Source organism: Canis aureus, chromosome 9, assembly GCF_053574225.1.
Source record: "Canis aureus isolate CA01 chromosome 9, VMU_Caureus_v.1.0, whole genome shotgun sequence".
NCBI lineage: Eukaryota > Metazoa > Chordata > Mammalia > Carnivora > Canidae > Canis > Canis aureus.
In genome coordinates, this window is record NC_135619.1 from 30,005,419 (window position 1) to 30,027,408 (window position 21,990).

General features: G+C 32.8%; 1 protein-coding gene and 1 long non-coding RNA gene across 5 annotated transcripts in view; one reads left to right on the plus strand and one right to left on the minus strand.

Moving 5' to 3' along the window:
* SOS2 (SOS Ras/Rho guanine nucleotide exchange factor 2) overlaps window positions 1-21,990 on the minus strand; it is an 80,717-nt gene that overhangs the window by 18,784 nt on the left and 39,943 nt on the right. For all 3 annotated transcript variants that reach the window (XM_077909226.1, XM_077909225.1, XM_077909228.1), the window contains 8 exons: window positions 15,278-15,405; window positions 14,156-14,811; window positions 13,682-13,763; window positions 12,408-12,530; window positions 6,712-6,815; window positions 4,107-4,329; window positions 2,550-2,669; window positions 2,236-2,398 (listed from right to left, as the gene is read on the minus strand). In XM_077909226.1, the coding sequence (XP_077765352.1) occupies window positions 2,236-2,398; window positions 2,550-2,669; window positions 4,107-4,329; window positions 6,712-6,815; window positions 12,408-12,530; window positions 13,682-13,763; window positions 14,156-14,811; window positions 15,278-15,405 (1,599 nt within the window). The remainder of the gene's footprint in view (window positions 1-2,235; window positions 2,399-2,549; window positions 2,670-4,106; window positions 4,330-6,711; window positions 6,816-12,407; window positions 12,531-13,681; window positions 13,764-14,155; window positions 14,812-15,277; window positions 15,406-21,990) is intronic.
* Window positions 1-21,990, plus strand: part of LOC144320556 (uncharacterized) — a 56,369-nt gene that overhangs the window by 9,068 nt on the left and 25,311 nt on the right. The window lies entirely within an intron of this gene.

Here is a 21,990-nt window from a genome sequence, read left to right on the forward strand (position 1 = left end):
ATTTCAGTTGAAGACTGAATGTGAAAGACAAAACATTAAGATAATAGAGGAAAACTGGTTAAACAAGGCACCAAAAAGCACAATATACAAGATAAATAAATTTGACTACTTTAAGAACTCTTGGTTCATCAAAAGACAGAAAAAAAGGTGAAAAGGGAAGTTTCAATCTGGGAAGAGGTATTTACAACACACATAACTGAAAAAGGATTGAAATCCAGTACGTAGGAGAACTCATACAGATTCAAAAGAAAAACTCAACAATCAAAAAGTCAAAAAATTTCCATAAGAAGAAATACAAAGAGCCAATAAACATTTAAAAAGAGGTTCAAACTCAGTGAAAATCAGGGGTTTATGTATCAAAACCACAAGATTGGAAAACGAAAAGAACTGACAAGATCAAGTCCTGGTGAGAATGTAAAATAACTAGAAGTCATACATTTCTGGTGGGAGTATAAACTGGTAAAATTATTTGAGGAAACAATCTGGCATTATCTAGCCATAACCTATTACGCAGTAATTCTACTTCTAGGTAAATAACTTAGAGAATTTTGTGCAATAGGATACACCTAGAAATGTTTGTGGTACTATTACTGATAATAGCCCCATACTGGAAATAATCCAAATGGCCATTAACAAACAAACAAATAAAATAAAATTTTAGTAAATTTATTCCTATAATATGATACAGCTATAAAAAAGAATGAACTATAGCAGTAAGAAACAACCTGGATGAATTTTAGGAAGATAATAATGTTGAGTGAAAAAAGTCTTTGAAGAATTATATTCATATATAATTAAGAAACATGCAAAATGAAAGAGTACATTGTTTAGAGATATAAATAAGTAAAACTATAGAAAAAAATAACAAAATTCAGAAAGGTAACTGAAGGAGTGAGGATGGAGATGGAATTGGGAGGAGTTCTTAAACTGGATACCAGGTATATCCAGTTCTTTGTATTTTTATCCTTTCTGCCTTATATATATTTTATAAATATTGTTCTGTACCCAATATTTTATGAAACTAAAACTTAACCTCTCAAAATAGAGATGCCTGGGTGGCTCAGTGGTTGAGCATCTGCCTTTGGCTCAGGGCGTGATCCTGGTGTCCAGGATTGAGTCCCACATTGAGCTCCCTGTGAGGAGCCTGCTTCTCCCTCTGCCTATGTCTCTGCCTCTCTCTCTCTCTGTGTCTCTCATGAATAAATAACCTCTCAAAATAAATACACTACTTTAGAATTTTCAAAATCAGAATTAAAATTATTAATCTGTTAAATAGATTAGTGTTTGGCAATATTCCACTATTAATATTCTTCATATATAAAAAGTTCATACAAATCAATAAAATGCAAACACCCAAATAGAAAAATACATATATAAAAACAGTTTGCCCTCCACTCTCTTCTGATCATAATCCATCAAAAGAACTAATGTTAAGAAAAGAGTATCTTTCCATACTCTTCTCAATGCTCATGCAATTCCACTAGCATGCTTAGGGTTTTTTCTGTTTTTATGTTATATAAAAACAAAATCATATTATATTCATTATTCTAAAGGCTTTTTATGGCTTTCTCCCTAAAATATCACAAATATTATTTTAAACAATACACACAGATGCTATTCGTTTTTTTTTAGCTGAACAATATTCTACACTATAGATGTAGAACAACATATTCAGTCATCCTATTCAAGGACATACAGGTTGTTTCTTGTTTTCTACTACTACAATTAAAACTGTAGAAACTACATCTTTGTACATTAACTTTACAGTCTGGCACTTTTATTTCTGGGCCCAGGAGTATGTGTATTTTGACCTTAACATATATGTTCTGTATCTTCTAAATTTTCTATAACAAATGCTAAACATATACTATTTTGTAATTTAAAAAACTTTTTTAATTTTAGAAAGATTTCTCTCCATTTACTCTTTGACTTTACACTAAAAGGTGATTAAGTTCTATATTTATATCTAAAATGTTTGTCATTTATCTGAAATAATCAGTGTGCCATTGGAAAAATCCATTTGGAACTTTATAACATTTAGGTAAACATACTAAACAGAGTCACAAGCCCCATATTCTTTGATGAATTCTAGGCACACTAGCGTATACTAAGGTATTTAAGGGAATAAGATGATTTGTAAAGGATTTAGTCAAAAGATTACTGGTAGAAGCAATTTCTTTTACCATCAATTGTATCTCCCCCAAAAAAGATGAAATATTTAAGCCTAAAACTTACCTCAAAAGTATGGTCTAGTCTGTACACTGATACTGAATTTACTGCACTGACTATCTCCAATACACCATTGAAATTATTCAAATCTTGAAAAACTTGCAGAATTTCTATAATTCTGCTTAGTATTGCCACCCGTTCTTCAAAATTTTCTGCTTCCACAATGCACCTAACCAAAGAAAAAAAAATTTCATGGCTTAAAAAGCAATTTCCTCACCTCACATAAAAAAGAAACATATTTTTAGCCAGAATTTAAGCTTATAGATGACTGAGAATTATGATTATTAAGAAGTAGTAAGACACAATAAGTAAACACTTACTTTTCAAACCAAAGGGTGAGATTCGTGGTATGGCGAATCATTTTTAATAAATTTGGAGAATTTATTTCTTTATCTTCTTTGGTCCATACACTCCCTACAAGTTCAGAAGGTTGGACTTTCCTGTGGAATAAAAAAAAAATCATGCAACTTAACCTACAAAGGATTAGCATGAAAATTATTTAAAGATCTCTTAACACTGAGTAAGACAAAGATAGCCCAAAAGATAAATGGACAAACACATGAACAGGTTTAAATCACAGAGGACTTGACTCAAATAGTCACATAAACATGAAATAATAGTTTCTCTCTTATTCAGGGAAGAGAACATTAAACCACAATAAAATCCCATTTTATTCCTGTCAGACTAATGAAAGTCTAATAGTACCAAATGGGTAAAGATGGACATCCAACACTGATGTACAAGTAAAGACTGATACAGCCATTCTGTAAGGCAATGTAGCAATATCTCATAATACTGTAGATATACATATTAGATCACCCCACCCTTCTATCTAGACACATACTCTGGAGACACCAGGTTACAAGAAAACATTTCTAAGTATATTCAGTTAAGCAGTCATTATTTCCAACAGTGAAAAAAATCACAACCTAGAAGCTCATCATCACGAGATTGGATAGAATATGGAGCATTTATTTTATTTTTTTTTTAATTTTTTTTTAATTTTTTATTTATTTATGATAGTCACACACACAGAGAGAGAGAAAGAGAGGGGCAGAGACACAGGCAGAGGGAGAAGCAGGCTCCATGACCGGGAGCCCGACGTGGGATTCGATCCCGGGTCTCCAGGATCGCGCCCTGGGCCAAAGGCAGGCACCAAACCACTGCGCCACCCAGGGATCCCTGGAGCATTTATATAATAGAATACCACACAGTAATTAAAATAAGCAAACCATACTTATATTCATCAACTTGATCAAATGCCAGAAACAATTTTAGTGCAAAACATGTTGCTGACTGATACATAAATATCAACTGTTTTAAAATCTCCAAAACAGTGTTATATATTATTTACCAATGTATGTATGTGTATAAAGACAAACATAGGAATAATAAACACCAAATACAGTGTAGTGGTTATTGGAAGAAAGTAGAATAAAATTGGGAAGAATTAGTCAGGATTTCAATTGTATTTGTAAGGCTTTTGCTGTTCATGGGCCCTCATTATATAATTTTCTACATTAAAAAAAATACCTGAATTACTCAATAAAAAATTGAGAAGAATAGATTAAATTACTGTATATAGTGAGCTAGGATACCTAATTTAAAAAATCTACCAGTGGCATACCCATCAATATCCTATAGACTTTGGCTATTAATTAAAAAAAAGTTTTTAATCAGTAGATTCAAATACAGTTTTGCTAACAGTTTTTAAAATAAGTTTTCTTAGGTGATTCTATGGTTTCACCAGAAATTTAGTTTATAAACCAATGTCAATGTTTTACATGTTACTCTTCTTCCATAATACATATATCACTTAACAAAGGTATATTCAAGATTCTTGAAAATAGAGCAGCAAATGAACATTAACGGTCTACCTGTAGAGATCAGATTCCAAAAGTGTCAGCTGACGTGCAATTTCTATTGGATGCAGTGTCATGAGATCAAATGTTTCAAACTGTCCTGGTCTGCTGATATGCCATTCAATTGGTGGAGGTGGACTTTCAAAGGTAATATTATGGCTTATTCCATTTGCCTGAGCTTGTTTCTTCCTCTTGATGATCTTAGCAATTGACTCTACCCATTTCTTCATAGCTTTTCCTAGATAAGAACACAAACAAAAATACCTTTTAGTTGACAGACATAATGGCAAAACTTTGTATTAATATTTAACAATTATCAACTCATGACCAATTTTTGTTTCACCTAACCCCACTCATGTTCTCCTTCTACTCTCTAAATTATTTTGAAAGAAATATAAATTTGGCTCAGTTGGAAGAGCATTCAACTCTTGATCTTGGAGTTGTGAATTTAAGCCTCATGTTGGGTACATAGAATACTTAAAATAAATAGTTAAACTTGAAACAAATGTCCTATTATTTCATTCATATTTAAGCATGTATCTAAAAATTAAAGACTTTTTTTTTAATTTAAAGACTTTTTAAAATGGCAATAACATTATCATACATATAAATGACAATAACTTCTTAATATCATCAAATATATAATTAGTGCTTAGATTTCCCTGACTCCTTCATAAATGTTTTCTAACAGTTGGTCTGTTTGAAATAGGGTCTAAAGAAGATCTACAAATTGCAGTCAATGTCTCAAGTCTTTTTTAATCTATAGGTTCTCCTTTTCTCTCTCATTTTTGCTCGCAATTTACTTGTTAAAATGGAATCATTTGCCTTGTGTTATTTCTCAAGTCTGAATTTTTCCAATTCTGTCCCTGTGGTATCATTTGCATTGCTTCTTGGTCTCCTATTTTTTCTCTAAATCAGACACACACAGACATATTCTGATTCAGGATCAATTTTTTGACATGAACACCTATAAGAATATAGGTATTCAACAGCAGGCATATAATGTCCAGTCGCTTCTTTATAATAGTACTAGGGAGTTGAAAAATATTGATATTCTAATTCCATCATTCCTTCTTCATTTATTAGTTAAAATACATTTATAAAAAGAAACATCCCTCAGGGTGCCTGAGCAGCTCAGTTGGTTAAGCAGCCAACTCTTGATTTCCGCACAAGTCATGATCTTAGGGTCCTGAGATTGAGCCCCACAGGGCTCTGCACTCAGTGAGGAGTCCACTTCAGGATTCTCTTTCTCCCTCTGCCCCCCCTCCACTTGCTCACTCTCTCTCTAAAATAAATAAAAAGGTTTTTTTTTTTTTTTTCCATTTTAAGATTACTTATTTATTTATTCATGAGAGACACAGAGAGAGAGAGAGAGAGGGAGAGACATAGGCAGGGGGAGAAGCAGGCTCCCTGCAGGGAGCCGGATGCAGGACTTGATCCCAGGACCAACCCTGAGCCAAAGGCAGATGCTCAACCACTGAGCCATCCAGGTGCCCTATAAATAAATAAGTCTTAAAGAAAAAAAAAAAAAGAAACTTTTCTTCACCAACTATTTAGTTATTGCGGAGGTATAACCTATTCAAGAAAGGCCTTTAAAAAAAAAAAAAAGAAAAAAGAAAAAAAAAAGGCCTTTAGACATTAACATAACCATTTACTTGTGTTATCCTAATACGTGTGTATTTTAGAAGTTTCTTAAATCATATATAGTCTAGCACCTTCATTAAGAACATAATGCAAAAAAAAATAGTAAAAAAAAAAAAGTACCATAAACAATTTTAAGGCAAACATGATAAAAATATATCTTAAACATCTCAAAGTTGAAGCAAAGAGATCACATTCTCTATTTTAAGCAAAATTCCCCCTAAGTAAGAAAACAGTAGGATGAGATAAGCTAGGCTTAAAGTATTCTTTTTTTTTTTTTTTTTTAATAGTAAGCTCCACACTGGGCTTAAAATATTCTTTTTTTTTTTTTAAAATATTCTTAATTAGTGTTTTATCCTGTCAGATAAATTTTCTTGATTCAATATACATTTGTTTAAAGGTTCATGGTCTAGAGTTTCATTTCATTACTGTGCTCTAAAATTTTAGGTAGGAAACTCCTACTTTTTAGTAGCTAAAAATATACTGAAAACTTTTATGAGAAGTAAATATTATTATTTTTAAAGATTTTACTTATTGGGATGCCTGGGGGCTCAGTGGTTGAGCATCTGCCTTTGGCTCAGGGCGTGATCCTAGAGTGCTGGGATTGAGACCCGATATTGAGGCCCACATCGGGCTCCCTGCATGGAGCCTGCTTCTCCCTCTGTCTATGTTTCTGCCTCTCTCTCTCTGTCATGAATAAATAAATAAAATCTTAAAATAACTTTTTTTAGTGTATTAAGTTTATTAAAGAAGACTTATGACTTCTTTTAAAGAAAGATTCTCCTAAAAAACTTGAAAAGGCAAGGTTCTAAGACTTCAGGTGGTTATAACATATATGAGCTCCTTAGAGTCTGTAAACTATACTGAATGTTATTATAGTTGTTTAAAAATAAAAAAGTTTAGCTTCTTAAAAGTCACAAAAATTTAAAAATAAACTCATTTGCAACATAAGGTTCAATCAAACCTTTAAATAATATACCTCTTACACTTGAAATGAAGGATTCTAGTCTTTCAAGCAACTCCAAATCCCTTTCAAAGTCATAAAAGTGGTGTTCAACCCAGTGCCGAAATACATTTAAGATCCTGAGAAAATGGAAAGAAACACATTTCAGTGAAACCTAAGCATTCAGTTATACTTCTTTTACTTCTCTAATACTATGGTGACAACTTTATATACAAGGGCGAATATAACACTCAGAGACTCCAATCTGTATTTAATTAAAACCTAAGTGTTTCAATGATGTGAAACAGATCCTGACTAATTTACCATTTAAAAATTATATTTTAAAAATACTTATAAGCATAAAAATTGTGGTCTCTTTATTTAATTACTCCCTAATGTATAGGAAAAGTAACTTTTTTGTACATATATAAAAATTCATACTTTGTATACTACAAAAGCTATTTTTAAATTCTTAAATTGAAAAAGATTTTTTTAAAAGTTGAAAACAGAGCTACTCTGTGGCCCAGCAATTGCACTCCTGGGCATTTACCCAAAAAATATAAATGTAATAATCCAAAACAGCACCTGCACCTCAATGCTTATAGCAGCAATGTCCACAATAGCCAAACTATGGAAGGAGCCCAGATGTCCATTGACAGATGAACGGATAAAGAAGACACACACATACACACATACACACATACAAAATGGCATATTACTCAGCCATCAAAAAAAATGGTATCTTGCCATTTGGAATGACACAGATGGAACTAGAGGATATAATGCTAAGTGAAATAAGTCAATCAGAGAAAGACAATTATCATATGATTTCACTCATATGAATTTAAGAAACAAAACAGAGGATTATGGGGGAAAAGAGGAAAAAAATAAAGACAAAATCATAGAGGGAGCCAAACTATAAGAAACTCTTAATTATAGGAAACAAACTTAGGGTCACTGGAGGGGAGAGGGGTAAGGGGATGGGGTAACTGGGTGATGGACAATAAGGAGGGCATGTGATGTCATGAGCACTGGGTGTTATATAAGACTGATGAGTCCCTGACCTCTACCTCAGAAACCAATAATACATTATATGTTAATTAATTGAATTTAAACAACAAAAAAAGGAAAAAAAAAGATAAAGCAAAAGCAAAAATAAAGATCTATATTGAGGGCAGCCCGGGTGGCTCAGTGGTTTAGTGTCGCCTTCAACTCAGGGCGTGATAGTAGAGACCCAGGATCGAGTCCCACGTCAGGCTCCCTGCATAGAGCCTGCTTCTCCCTCTGCCTGTGTCTCTGCCTCTCTCTCTCTCTCTCTCTTTCTGTGTCTCTCATGAATAAATAAAATCTTTAAAATATATGTATAAATTGATATATTTTTCACATAAAATGGAAAACAAAGATTAGTGTATTTGTTCCTAAATTCAAGTGCTATCATCAAATTTCTGTTATCTACAGTTATTCACATGCTCCTATTTTATTTCAAAAGACAAAAATAGTTCTCACAGAGCTATTTTGTTCTGCAGTACCCTCAAGGTGATAACTTATAACCTTGCAAGTGGAGATTTAATCAATCTGTACAAAGATAACATTCTACTATCCATCCCATTAAAGTAAATTAATTACATTAATTTTTTTTCATTATTTTAATAAATGACTATTTCTAGGTTAGCTTCCCCACCATCACTCCCAGTTGACATTAGCTTTTCTCCCAGGCTAAATACTGCAAGAATTTAAAATACTTTAAATTCCCTATCTCTGTCATGCTATCTATAATAAAACAGCCTTAAATCACTGTGTCCCTGGCACATTTGATGGCTTAGAAAATATTTCAAGATATCACAAAATTGTTAACTTCTAGTTTACACTTAGGCCAGTTTAAATAACTCTGGGGCCATTTTCTCTCCTTCCTAGTTTCTACAGCATCTAATGGAATTTAAAAATTACTGTTATGTAAAAGAAAAAAAAACCCTCATAATCAGATTCCATCAAAATTAAAAACTTCCATTTATCAAAAGACATTGTTAAGAAAATGTAAATAGACAAGCCACAGACTGGGAGAAAATATTTACAAAACTTTTTATCTGACAAAAGGCTGGCATCCAGTTCTATTCAACATACTCCTAACAACTCAATAATAAAAAGAAAAATAACTCAACAAAAAATAGGCTGAAGATTTTAACAAATTCTTCACAAAATAAGTATGAATAGCCAGTAAGAGACTATAAAAACTTCCTAACATCATTAGTCATAATAAAAAATACAAATTACAACAACATAGAGATACCACTATACCCCCACCAGTTTAGCTAAAGTATAAAGACTGATATCACAACATGTTGGTGAGGATATGAAACAACTGGAACTCTGATTCACTGGTGGTGAAAGTGTAATATAGTACAACTACTTTGGAAAAAAGATTTGGCAGTTTATTTTAAAACCAAAAATACAAATACTCAAAAAACTCAGTCATGTGAAAAAGGCATTTGAAAATATACATTCACAAAAGACTTGTAAAATAAAGCTCATAGCAGCTTTATTCATAGTAATAAAAAACTGAAAAGAACCCAGATGCCCTTCAGTGGGGAAAAAAAAGGTGGTATATTCATATTGCTACCTTAGGAATAAAATAGAACAAACAACTGATATAAGCAAAAACATGCTCAGAAGCATGATGAGTGGGAGGCCTACGTGGCTTAGTGGTTGAGCGTCTGCCTTTGACTCAACTTGGGATCCCTAGGGTCCTGGAATTGAATCCCACATCAGGCCTACTTCTTCCTCTGCCTCTCTGTGTCTCTCATGAATAAATAAAAAAATAAAATCTTAAAAGAAAAAAAAAGCATGATGAGTGAAAAAAGTCAGACACAAAAGGGTATATGAAAGAATCCATTTACATTAAGTTCTAAAACAGGTAAAACTAATCTATGGAGGAAGATGAGTACTGCTTTGGGCAATGAGGACAAAAACTGATTAGAATGGGCATGAGGAAACTTTCTGAGGTGATAGTAACATTTTATATCTTGAAAGGAGTTTAAATTATAGAGATGTGTGCATTTGTTAAAATTCAAAGCACACAGTGTTTTACTATGTACATATTTTAAGACAAAAGAATAAATACTGTGCTGTTAATGATATCCAAATTGAAGTATTTAAGGAGAAGTGCACTTTGAAATACATCCCTAAAATTAGACAATTAATGGACCAGCAGAAGAATAATAAAAGAATATATATGTAATAAAATAAATAGAGCAAAATGTTAACAGTCGATATAGGCGGTCTACTGTAAAATCCTCCCGAATTTGCTTTAGGTTAAAGATTTCATAATACAATGTTAGAAAATGTTAAAATCATTATAAAAATTACTATCATTGCTAAAAATCTTTCAATGCTTACAAGACTGCTTTAACAACTTTAAGTCCATCTTCAATTCCACCTCATTCCATATAGTTAATCTCATCTATTACTTGCAACACAATGTCTTCATTTCTGTTGAGTCAATTTCCTTACCAAATTCCTCTGCACACTATTCTTATTTCTGCTTTCTTGCCTTTGCTCATACTATTTCTCATGATCTTGAATACGTATAGTCACTTTCTGCCCACCTAAGTCCTATATACCCTTTACAGACACTCTCGTATTTCACCTCTTCCAAGATGCTTTCTCTAATTATTATAGCTTAATCTTAGCTATTCCTGAAATTTTACAGGGATGTATTTTTTTAAGCCACTTAAACATTTAAGGTAGAATAATACACAACTGTTTCATGTATCCCTTTTCCACAATATAATCATAATATCATGGTGGTAAAGATGATATTTCATGTTATTTCTATACTGAGAACACAACAAGTGCTTAGAAATAAATAAAGAACATAGGTGACTAAGAGTTTAAGATTATATTTTGCCCCATATAGCAACTTTATAAATTTGTGCCTTATGTCAAGAGGTAATGAATTTGTGGGGCACCTGGGTATCTCAGCTGGTTAAGTATTGTACTCTTGATTTCAGCTCAGGTCATGATCTCAGGGTTACTGGAATGAGCCCTGGATTGGGCTCCCCAGTCAGCATGGAGTCTGTTTATCTCCGCACCTTCCCCCTTGTGCATGTGCTCTCTAATAAATAAATAAATAAATAAATCTTTTTTAAAAAAGTTTAATCTGGGTGTAGGGGAGTATAAATGCATTGTAGCTAGTACAAAAAAAATTACTTCTGGGATTCCCTGGGTGGCTCAGTGGTTTAGCGCCTGCCTTTGGCCCAGATTGTGATCCTGGAGTCTTGGGATCGAGTCCCACATTGGGCTCCCTGCATGGAGTCTCTGCCTCTCTCTCTGTGTCTCTCATGAATAAATAAATAAAATCTTTAAAAAAATTATTCCATTATTGCTGATGGGTAAATAAGATTTTTTTTATTAAAAAAATTTTTTTAAATATCATCTTCTTATACAAAGAAAGACATGTTAAAAGTTTTGGCTGGGAAACATATCATTAATATGACAGAACTCTATCATTCCACTAAAAACTGCATTTATTTGTGGCAATTATCCTGGAAAATAAATAACATATTCAGTTCCAAAGCTGCAATTTATTAATCAAGGTACCTTCATATTCAGATGAAATATGAAAGAAAAAATATTAGATCATGTACAATTAGGGACTATAAAGAAGGCTAATGAAAGGAGCCTCCAATTTTCAATGCCCCGTGGTAAGAAAAAAAAACCACTGACTTAGAGGAAGTCAGAAAGATTATGGCTTTGAATCCTGTTCTGCTAATCACTCTGTGATGACCTATCTCAAATTACATTATCTTGCTAAGTTTCAATTTCCTCATATATAAAGTAGTAATTGTACTGTCAGTATGAGATAAAAACAATAAAAGCACTTAGGCATTCCTAACAACTAGCAGCTGTTATTATCAAATACAATTTTAGGAATTACTGGTTTTTTAGATGAATTAATAATTTTTGTGGGAGAACAGTGGGGAAAGAGCTAAAAATGCCATAAATATTATAAACTAAAAAAGTCCAGGATTACTAGATGATCACAAAGGGGGGAGGGACAAGGTTGACAGTAGGCACATGCATATGAAATTTACAATTTTTACTTAATAGGTATCCTGGTCAATAAGCATAATATATCACATGCCAGAGGTATCTGATGCAAATAACACGGTATATTTTATTTTACTTTTTTAAAGATTTTATTTATTTATTTGAGAGAGAGAGAGAGAGAGAGCGCGCGCAAAGCAGACACCTCACTGAGCAGGGAGCTCAATGCAGGGCTTGATCCCAGGACTCTGAGATCATGACCTGAGCCGAGGGAGACATTTAACCGACTGAACCAGCCAGGCGCCCCTAACACAGTATATTTTAATAATTAAATTTCTTCAGGAATTTAAGGGTAGCTTCCCATAGAACTTTGGAAGTTAGGGGCACCTGGGTGGCTCAGTGGTTGAACGTTTGCATTTGGCTCAGGTCATGATCTCAGGGTCCTGGGATTGAGTCTCACATCAGGCTCCCTGTGGGAAGCCTGCTGCTCCCTCTGCATATGTCTCTGCCTCTCTCTCTCCGTGTCTCTCATGAATAAATAAAATCTTAAAAAAAAAAAAAAAGAACTTTGGAAGTTTAACTATTATGAAGTATAACAATACCTATATCTGAATTAAGAGGTAATAACTTATGAGTTAACTATATTTCAAAAACTGAATGGTCATAAAAATATAACATTCAGGCCAAACCTAAGTTGTACTGGTTGGACATATTCCTTGCGAAACCTTTTAAGGTCTGCACTGATTGGCTGTTCGCCTTTCTCTACAGCCAATTTATCTGCTTCAGTAGGTTCCGGCTCTGGGATTTCAAATCTAAGAAGAAAAGAAGGAAAGTGAGAGAAACTTTTTGTTGTTCATACACAAATGAAAAGGATTTCAAATATAACAAAAAAAATTATATTAAGCAACCATCTTTCCTACCACTTATGTGAAAGTACAATTACTGATAAACTTCCCTTTAAAGTGTTACTTATATAGGAAATTGCCTTCTATCTATACAGTAGGAAGATTCAATATTCTTACTTTTATGAAAAATTGTTTAATAACTAGCACTGAGCAATATAGAAAAGGTCAATGGAAAAGACCTATAGAAAAAAAAATCTGTTTTCTATAAATCCCTAATATTTATTTTCTTAAAATGAAAATAAACTTCTTTAAATGAATATAAATGAATTTTAAACAATAAAGGACATAAAGTGGATAAGTTAATAATCAAAGCTTAAAAAAAAAAATGAAACCTTGCCCAATTATAGGAAAAATAGCTAAAATATAAGTCTAAGAAGTATGCTTCCCTTATTTTGGACATGGAAATACAACTAAGTAGATCTTCATAGCACATTACAGTAATTCAGTCTGGTGAACTTTAATTCATAATACAACATAATGATACAGGTCAAGATAAAATTCTGGTATTAAGTTTTTAAATGTGAACCAAAAATTACTTTGGAGCCCAGATGCTATCTAAAAAAGAAAAATTCAAAACTTAATTTTTAAAAACTAATCATAATAAAAGGAACTGTTAATTTTTTTAGGTATAATAATGAGATTGTGATTGTGTTTTTAATAAGAATACTTATCTTTTGGAAATACAAATGAAAATATTTACAGATGAAATATGTTGTCTAGGATTTACTTCAAAATAGTCCCAGGGTTAGGGTGTTGAAGACAGTGGGGAAACAGCTGAAACATGGATTGATAATTACTGAAGTTGGATGATGGTTTACTATACTCTTCTATGTTTTGAAAGTTTCCTTAATAAAAAGTCTGTTTAAAAGTGACAAGTAAAAAAGTCTCTTTTAAGGAAATAGTTTTATTGAAGAGAACAGTAATACTATTAATTTAATGCCAAGTAAATTATGTTCAAAAACTAGTTGAGTACATACTAGTACCCACCACTTTGCAAGGAACAAAATAGTTAACTTTTTATGAAACGTTAATGTAAGTAAAGTAAATATTTTTCTTACCGTTCAATCAGTAAGCTTAGCAATTCCTGTGGTTTACAAAATGAACGGTATGTAGTAAGAAAAGTACGAACAAAATTGGGATCTGAAAAGAGAGTATAAAACAAGTTGTATGTTCAATTTATTCAGTTTCTTTAATTCAAAGTAGCATATTTTGGAGGCCTTCCTTCCTTTTTCTCTTTATTCTGGTTCCTCCCACCAGAGCCTTCCCGTCAATCATTGTATTACTTGATTAAAGCGGATTGTTTTCTGATTCAAGATTCATACAATTTTTAATGAATATTTACTAATTAATGAAGTCAACAATATTATAGTGACATTTAATTACTTATTTATTCCTTTTGATTCTACAGAATTCTTTTTGTATTTCAGAGGCAATCCATTTTTTCTGTGCCTCAAGCATTTTTGAACAACCCTGAGAAGGTTTTTAGATTCTCAGCCCTAGGTAAGTAAGCACTTGGAATGAGTTTCACATACCTGCATACATATGATATGTTAATCTTTCAATTAATTTCACCACAGTTCCTCCTTTAATAATGGGAATTCCACTTCTACTTTGCAAGTTGTCTTCAAAAACAATGTTTTCCTCAGAGTCTTTTACCACAAAACGATATACTTCAGGACTTGGTAATCTCAATGGTTGCTCATTTTCTTCTTTCAATAACACTGAATCTAGCATTCGATCTAGTGTACTACGATAGTGAAGAGAAATAAGTGCGGCCATCCAATTATTTTTCTCTTCAGCCGATTTAGCAGCAAATATTATGCTGTTTTCATCTTTGGATATCAACTCAAAAGCGTGTTTGCACTCACAAGTATCTTCTTTATCACATATCTGTGTCTTCCTCATGATAAATTTTTCTTTTAATCTGTATTCTGCATTACTGTAACCTGGAAGGCGTGACTGGCTATGATTGGGCTTACAGCTAATCATTAAGCCATCAAAGAGAAAAATATGTCGTTCATGTTTAGCACCAATTCGTGTCAATGGACCTTCCATAATGAATTCATTACAACACTGTCCAATATCTTTGCCTTCCCACCCATCTATGTTTTTCTGAATTTCATTCATTTTTTTAATAGCTAGATGCTTGCTTCTTAATTGACGATTATAAAAAGGGCAAACAGGATCCCTAAAAAAAAAAAAAGATAAATTTAGCTTTTTCAATGACTGAGCAACCCAAATTTCTTTAAGTGTAAACCACCTCAAATCAAGTGAGAAAATATTAAATAACCAAACACTAGATTTTGCACATAGCATTTACTATCTTCTACTAACTTTGCCACAACTGATACATGTGTCAATTTCATTATTGTGAAAGAGAAGTACTAGAGAAACTCTGCATTTCATTCCAAATGCCATACTAACTAAAATTACAAAGAATCCTAAATTTCTTATATAACATGTACAAAACTATTAGTTATATCTTTTAAAATTTTATTAAATATATCTTAACAATAAGACAGTGCCAATTTTCTGCAACTAAGAGACCAAAAGAAAAATGTAAAACAAAAGTATAACTCTGAAGAATGCAAGTATAACTACAATAATAAATGAAGTATGCAGAAACATTCATATTTTCAACAGTTTGGAATTACCCAGGTCGGCGTCTAGGTGAATACTGCTTATAAATTCGGTCCATGCTACCCTGGAGATTCATAAGAGCTGTAATAGCTTGGTTCAAACATTCTCTGTCTTCCTGCTCTTCACTACATGCTTTCAATTGCTAAGAAAAACAAACAAAAATTAAACCTGTATTGTTCAATTCTTTTCCTTTTTTGTAGTTAGAGGAAACAGCAACAACTATTATAAACTCAAAATTTAAATATACTTAATAAAACCAGCAATAATTTTATTTAATTATGTATAACTGATCTTTCAAAACCAACTCTCTTTCTACATACGTAAATATAATACAAATATAGATCACTACTGCCAGAACAATAAAGAAAAAAAGCAACTGTGAAAACCATTTGGACATTTTCCAGATATATAGAAATAGTTTAAAATAGCAAAACATGAAGCTTACAAGTTGCTTTTGTTAGTAACTATAAGATAAACACAGAAATTATTTCATATTCTCTAATGATTAAGTTCTTAAGTTTCAGAAATGCCTAAAAGCCTCCATATCTGTTATACAATATAACCAAGTATGCTAACTTTAGCACCCAATCCATTATAAACTTTTCTGCAAATAGCATCTGTGAAATTCAGCTGATATTTTTTACAACATAAAATTCAACCATTGTAGTAAATAACAAGAAACCATGAAAGTTAATGTTCTCTCATCAGCTCTTAGAAATAAGGCTTATAAATTACATTATTAATTCTAACAACTCTGGTTTTACTGGATTTATCCAAAGGTTTCTCTTGTATCTTACTCTCAACGTGAAAGAAAATTTACCTTATAATAAGTAATTTAGATTGGATGATGCTCCAATGTTTCAATTTGTTAGAAGTTAACAGTGGAGCATCACAGAGATATTACATACAGATTACATAGATACAATATAAATACATTCATGCAAGAATATGGAAAACCTACAACCACTTATTTCTGAAAATTTTTTACCTTCTGAAAATTGTTAAAAACTTAAATTTCATGATTTTAAACTACCTTACTAGAAATTTTGTGATAAAATTTTCTTATATTCCAAGAACAGTCTGAAAACCATTCAGCAATGATTCCCTTTCCTCAGCAAGTAATTGAATAAATACTGTTTGAGTTCTAGCTCCATTACCTTTTTTTTATAAAAGATTTTATTTATTCATGAGAGACGGGGGGGGGGGGGGAGGAGGAGGGAGAGAGGGAGAGAGAGAGAGAGAGAGAGAGAGAGAGAGAGAGGCAGAGACATATGCATAGGGAGAAGCAGACTCCATGCAGGAAGCCTGATGCAGGCGGGACTCGATCCCAGGACTCCAGGATTATGCCCTGGGCAGAAGGCAAGCGCTAAACTACTGAGCCACCCAGGGATCCCCCGCTCCATTGCCTTTTTTAAAAAATTATTTTTTAGTAATCTGTACACACAACATGGAGCTCAATCCCACAACCCTGAGATCAAGAGTAGCATGTTTTTCTAACTGAACATAAGGTCTTATAGGTCCATTATCTTTCATTTATATGTCCTAGAAATTATTTTCTAGACTACAGAGCACCTGATATTTTTTGATATACATGCAGAAGTCTTGCTATCAAAAGATCAGCAATATAAACAATTAAGGTGACTCTCATTAGAAATAAAACCTTAATCTATAGATTAAGAAATAAAAGGATGAAAGGAAAAGAGGCAAAATACCAAAAGAAGTTTGGAAAAGGATCAGTGGTCATTCTGCCTTCAAATTACTAGCAAAATCATTTCTTTTGCTAAAGATTTCTTACAGAAAGATTCTTCTCAGCTCTATTCTACAATATTCCTTACAAACATGGATACTGATGATATAAAATGCTTAATTATAGGTTTTTTCTTACTAGTTTTGTTGATCCAAATTTCAAATTATCTCTAGTAAGATCCTCTCATCTATCAAAATGAGGACTTTTTTTTTTCTTTTCTTTTTGAGAGCGAGCGAGAGGGCATGCAGGGAGCCAGGGTGGGAGGGAGAGGGAGACAAAGAATCTTTTAAACAGGCTCCATGTCCAGCATGGAGCCTGACACAAAGCTTAATCTCACAACCCTGAGATCATGACCTGAGCTAATATCGAGAGTCGGATACTTAACCGACTGAGCCACCCAGGCTGCTCTCTGATAGGTGCTTTTTTATTTAGTTATATGAGGATACTAAATTTCTATGGTCTACTTGGTCTTAAGGCTGCTCAAACTCTTACATATAAATGGCCATGTTATTCCCAAATATCCATGTAAAGGCTGTCAAGGAGTGGGGGGAAAAAAAGGATATTTAAAGGATATTTCAGGATATTTAAAACAAGATTTCCTAGTAATAGAAGTATATAAAGCAGTGGTTCTGCCATAATCTTAGCCCACTAATTTGCTAAATGTTTTCTGAATTTTAATAAACACCAGATAAATAAATATTCAAGCTAATTGTCTACAGACACTTAAAATAATGTATTCAAAGCATCTTATATTAACATAGAAATTACCATACTGAACTACTTGCAAATAAGTCATGCTCTTTCATATCCCTGTGGCTTTCTACATATCTGCCTCTGGTTCTCTTTCTACCCAATGAATTAGCCTCTATGATAACTCAAATGCATCCTCTCTATAAAACTCTTCCCTTTTCTCTCCCTTCCCTTTTTCTTTTGAACTAATATCAAATTTTTACAAAAGCTATGAAAATACAAATAATTTCTGCATACCACTAGTCACCAATTTTTAACATTTTGCTACATATGCTTCATTATTCTGTGAGTGTATGTGTACCATTTTTTCTCCTGAGCTATTTGAAAGTAAAGACTTTCGGTATTCTCAGTCTTTGCTGAGGAAGGATAACAACTGCTAAATAGTTTTGAGATTGTTTTTGGAATATGAGGAAAACTCAAGTGATATACAAATTACTCTCAAAGAGATAGTATAATTTCCCTTCACTCCTTTAGTACGTCAGTAGTGTGGTCTTAGAACAAAGATACTCTTTAATGGTATAGGGATCAACTTGAAGAGATTTAACATTTATGAAGCTCTATTGTCATCTAATTTTGTGCATATCCAATTTTGTCAAATGTCCCAATAATGTCCTTTAGAGTAGTTTTCTCTCCAATACAGGATACAGACATGTTTTTATTGGCTCTCTTTTTTCCAGTTTTATTAAGATATAATTAACTGACATATAGCAGTACATAAATTTACAGTGCACAATATAATGATCTGATTTACATATGTTGTGATTTATTTTCTTTTAATCTACAATAGTTCCTCAGCATTTGTCTTTCATTGCTCCCAAACGTAAATAACATACACAACAGAATAGCAGGATAAATCCCTATATACCCAATACCCATATTAATTTTTTTCTTACTTCCTTTGACAGAGTTACTCTTGCCTCAATGATTCCATTGTACTACTTCTTAGACACTCACTACACGTATTTGTTGTAATTATTTAATATGCATCTTCTCCTCTAAGCCATGAACTCTTTATAGTCTGGTATAGGTTTTATTCATTTTTAGTATAGTAAAATGTAAAACCTGCACATGGTAGGTACCTAAAGGTAATTAGAATGAATGATGGTTGTATAAATATTCACAACTTTGTTAAGTGTTTAAACAAGTAACAATAAACATTTATAGAGTTTTTACTCTGTGCATGTTCTTGTATGCATTACCCTATTAAATCTTAGTTACAACTCTATAAAATAGGTACTATTATTAGATGAAGAAACCAAGGCACAGAGAGGTTAGGTAATTTACCCAAGATGAACAGCAGAATCTGTATTCAAACCCAGAAATTCTAACTCCACAGTCCATATGTTTTGCCACACACTACACTGCCTCTCTACCATGAAACCAGGTAATTAAGCAAAATACTGGTCTATGCCTAAATCTGGTGACCATGAGTAGAAGGGGACCCCTTCAATGTTCAAATACACTGGATAATTAAGCAGTTTAAGAAATAAAATGAAGTTGGTGTGCTTCAGGAAAGAGGTCAGAGAATAAATGCCCTTTCAATATACACCTAAATAAGCAATAAAGTGGAAGTGATCTTGCAATAGGTGTAGTACCTTATGAACTTGACTGAAGAATATATTCCTTGCTTACCTGATAATCATTCTCCTTATCTGTCTATAAGTATATCCTGCCCAAGATTTTATACTTCGTGTAAGTTTTTTCTTAACTCTGCAAGACTTCTTGAAATACTTACCATGCTTCTCTTGAATTGCTATAAAATGCTGTATCTACTGTGGATGTCTGTGTGCCTAAAGGTAAATTATAATAAATTATAAATTTGTTTCTAATTCATTACTATGGTAGTAGAGTCTGGATGTGAAATAACACATGTGCTTAAATAAAGCTCTCTCTACATTTTCATAAAAATAGCATTTTAGTAATTTGGTGGCAAATTCATCTCATTAAAACCTATCACTTTTCTTTATGTGCCACTAAAAAAAATGCATTATTATTCCTCAGGACATCCTTGAATGATTGTCAGCCCTGAAAGAGTATTTATTATGTAACAAAATACTTCTTATAGTCTTTTTCAATAGCCAGAACATTAATTTCAATAGGGACTATGACAACCTTTTAAAAAAAGATTTATTTATTTGAGAGAGAGCAGGGGGAGGGGGAGAGACAGAATCCCAAGGAGACTCCCCACTGAGCATGAAGTCTAATGCCAGCCTCAAGCCCACGGCCCATGAGATCATGACCTGAGCTTAACCTTAAGAATCAAGCTCTCAGGGCATAAGGTGCCTCATTGGTTGAGCGTCTGCCTTTGGCTTGGGTAGTGATCCCGGGGTCCTGGAACTGAGTCCTGCATTTGGCTCCCTGGAGAGAGCCTGCTTCTCCGCATATGTCTGTGCCTCTCTCTCTCACGAAAAAATAAATAAAATCTTAAAAAAAAAAAAAAAAAATCAAGCTCTTAACGTTATAATACACTCATAGGAACAAAACAGTGACAAAGCAAATGTTACATAATCTCAATTAGTGAATCCAGGTGTAGGCAGCACACTACACTATTTTAATAACTTTTCTCTATGGTTCTCAAAGTAAAAGGTAAAAGTATTACATAAAGAAACTCAACTGTCTCATATTGAAATACTGGCTTATCCTTTCCAATGAACCTCTTTAGAATTATTAATAGGTTTTCCTGTTAGGCTTTAAATTAAGAAGGATTAGGTTCTTTTGAGAAGACAATTTTTATTCTATTCATGACTAAATTTCCAAGGAATGACCAGAGTTAAAGAATATTACTTGAGAAGTGCCTGGGTAGCTCTGACAGTTAAGCAACAGACTCTCAGTTTCAGCACAAGTCATGATCTCAGAGTCCTGGGACTGAGCCTGTGTCGGGCTCCACATTCAGTGGGCATTCTGCTTGAGATTCTTTTCTCAGCACTTCCCACCACACACTGTCTCAAATAAATAAATAAATCTTAAAAAAAAAAGAGTTACTAGGCCTTGAATATGTCAATTCTCAACTGAGAGACCAGATATATTCTTATCAACAGAAGGATAAATATAGAATATGGTGGAATTTAAATGTAATAAGTATATTATAAAGTCACTTATGAATCAGGAAATGAATTGATTTTTTCTTGTTCCTCTTATATAAGGATTAAATATACATTAAGAAAAAAATCTATAATTTATCTGAGGAAGAAACACAAAATGAAAGTACTTTGTGATCAGCCTCAGAAGGATTAAATTTGAGGAATGCTTGGTGGTACAGTCGATTGAGTACCCAACTCTTAGTCGTGATCTCGCAGTAGTGGGATCAAGTCCCTTAGCTGGGCTCTGAGCACTTAGCGTGGAGTCTGTTTGAGTTTCTCTTTCCCTCTGCCCCATCCCCCTTGTTCACTTTCATTCTCTCTCTAAACTAAACAAATAAATCTTTTAAAAAGGGATAAATTTGAAAAAAACAAAAAATATATTACCCATAAGATGAACTTTAAAGTATTGCTATGAATAACAATAATTCAACAATGTACTATAAAATAATTTCAAGCAAACTGCATGTAATATGCTATAATTTTTCATTATGTAGTAATTTTTCTACCTTGTTTATCATAAATTCTGGTTCTGGGAAATAAAACTTGAATAATATTTAAATGCTGTGTCCACAAGTAAATCCTTCTTGGTATATGACTGAACAAATACTTCAGATTAAAATAGGCTTAAACCTGCTCCAGGATTGTACTTTCTATTCCCTAAGGAATGTGGCAGCCTTAAATTACATTGGTCCAGCCTTCTTTCTTACGGTTCTTATCCAAAGTAAGCTTAACATGAAATGAAATTTCTTTTGGGTGAGTACTTGAGCCAAAGAATATCACAAAAAGGCAATCTACAGAAATGGAAGAAAATATTTACAACTGATATATATGACAATATATTTATACCCAGAATATATAAAATGATAAAACCTCACAAACAACCCCCCAACATAGCAAAGGACTTAAATAGATATTTTCCCCAGGAACTTACAAAATGATTAACAAGCACATGAAAAGATGCTCACCATCACTAATCATTAGAGAAATACAAAACAAAACCACAATGAAATCTAACTTTACATCCAGCAGGATGGCTACTTTCAAAAACCAAAAATACATAAAATAACAAGTGTTGATGAGGATATAGAGAAACTGGAATGCTTGTGCATTGTTGGTGGAGATGTCAATGGTGTAGTGCTATGGAAAAAAG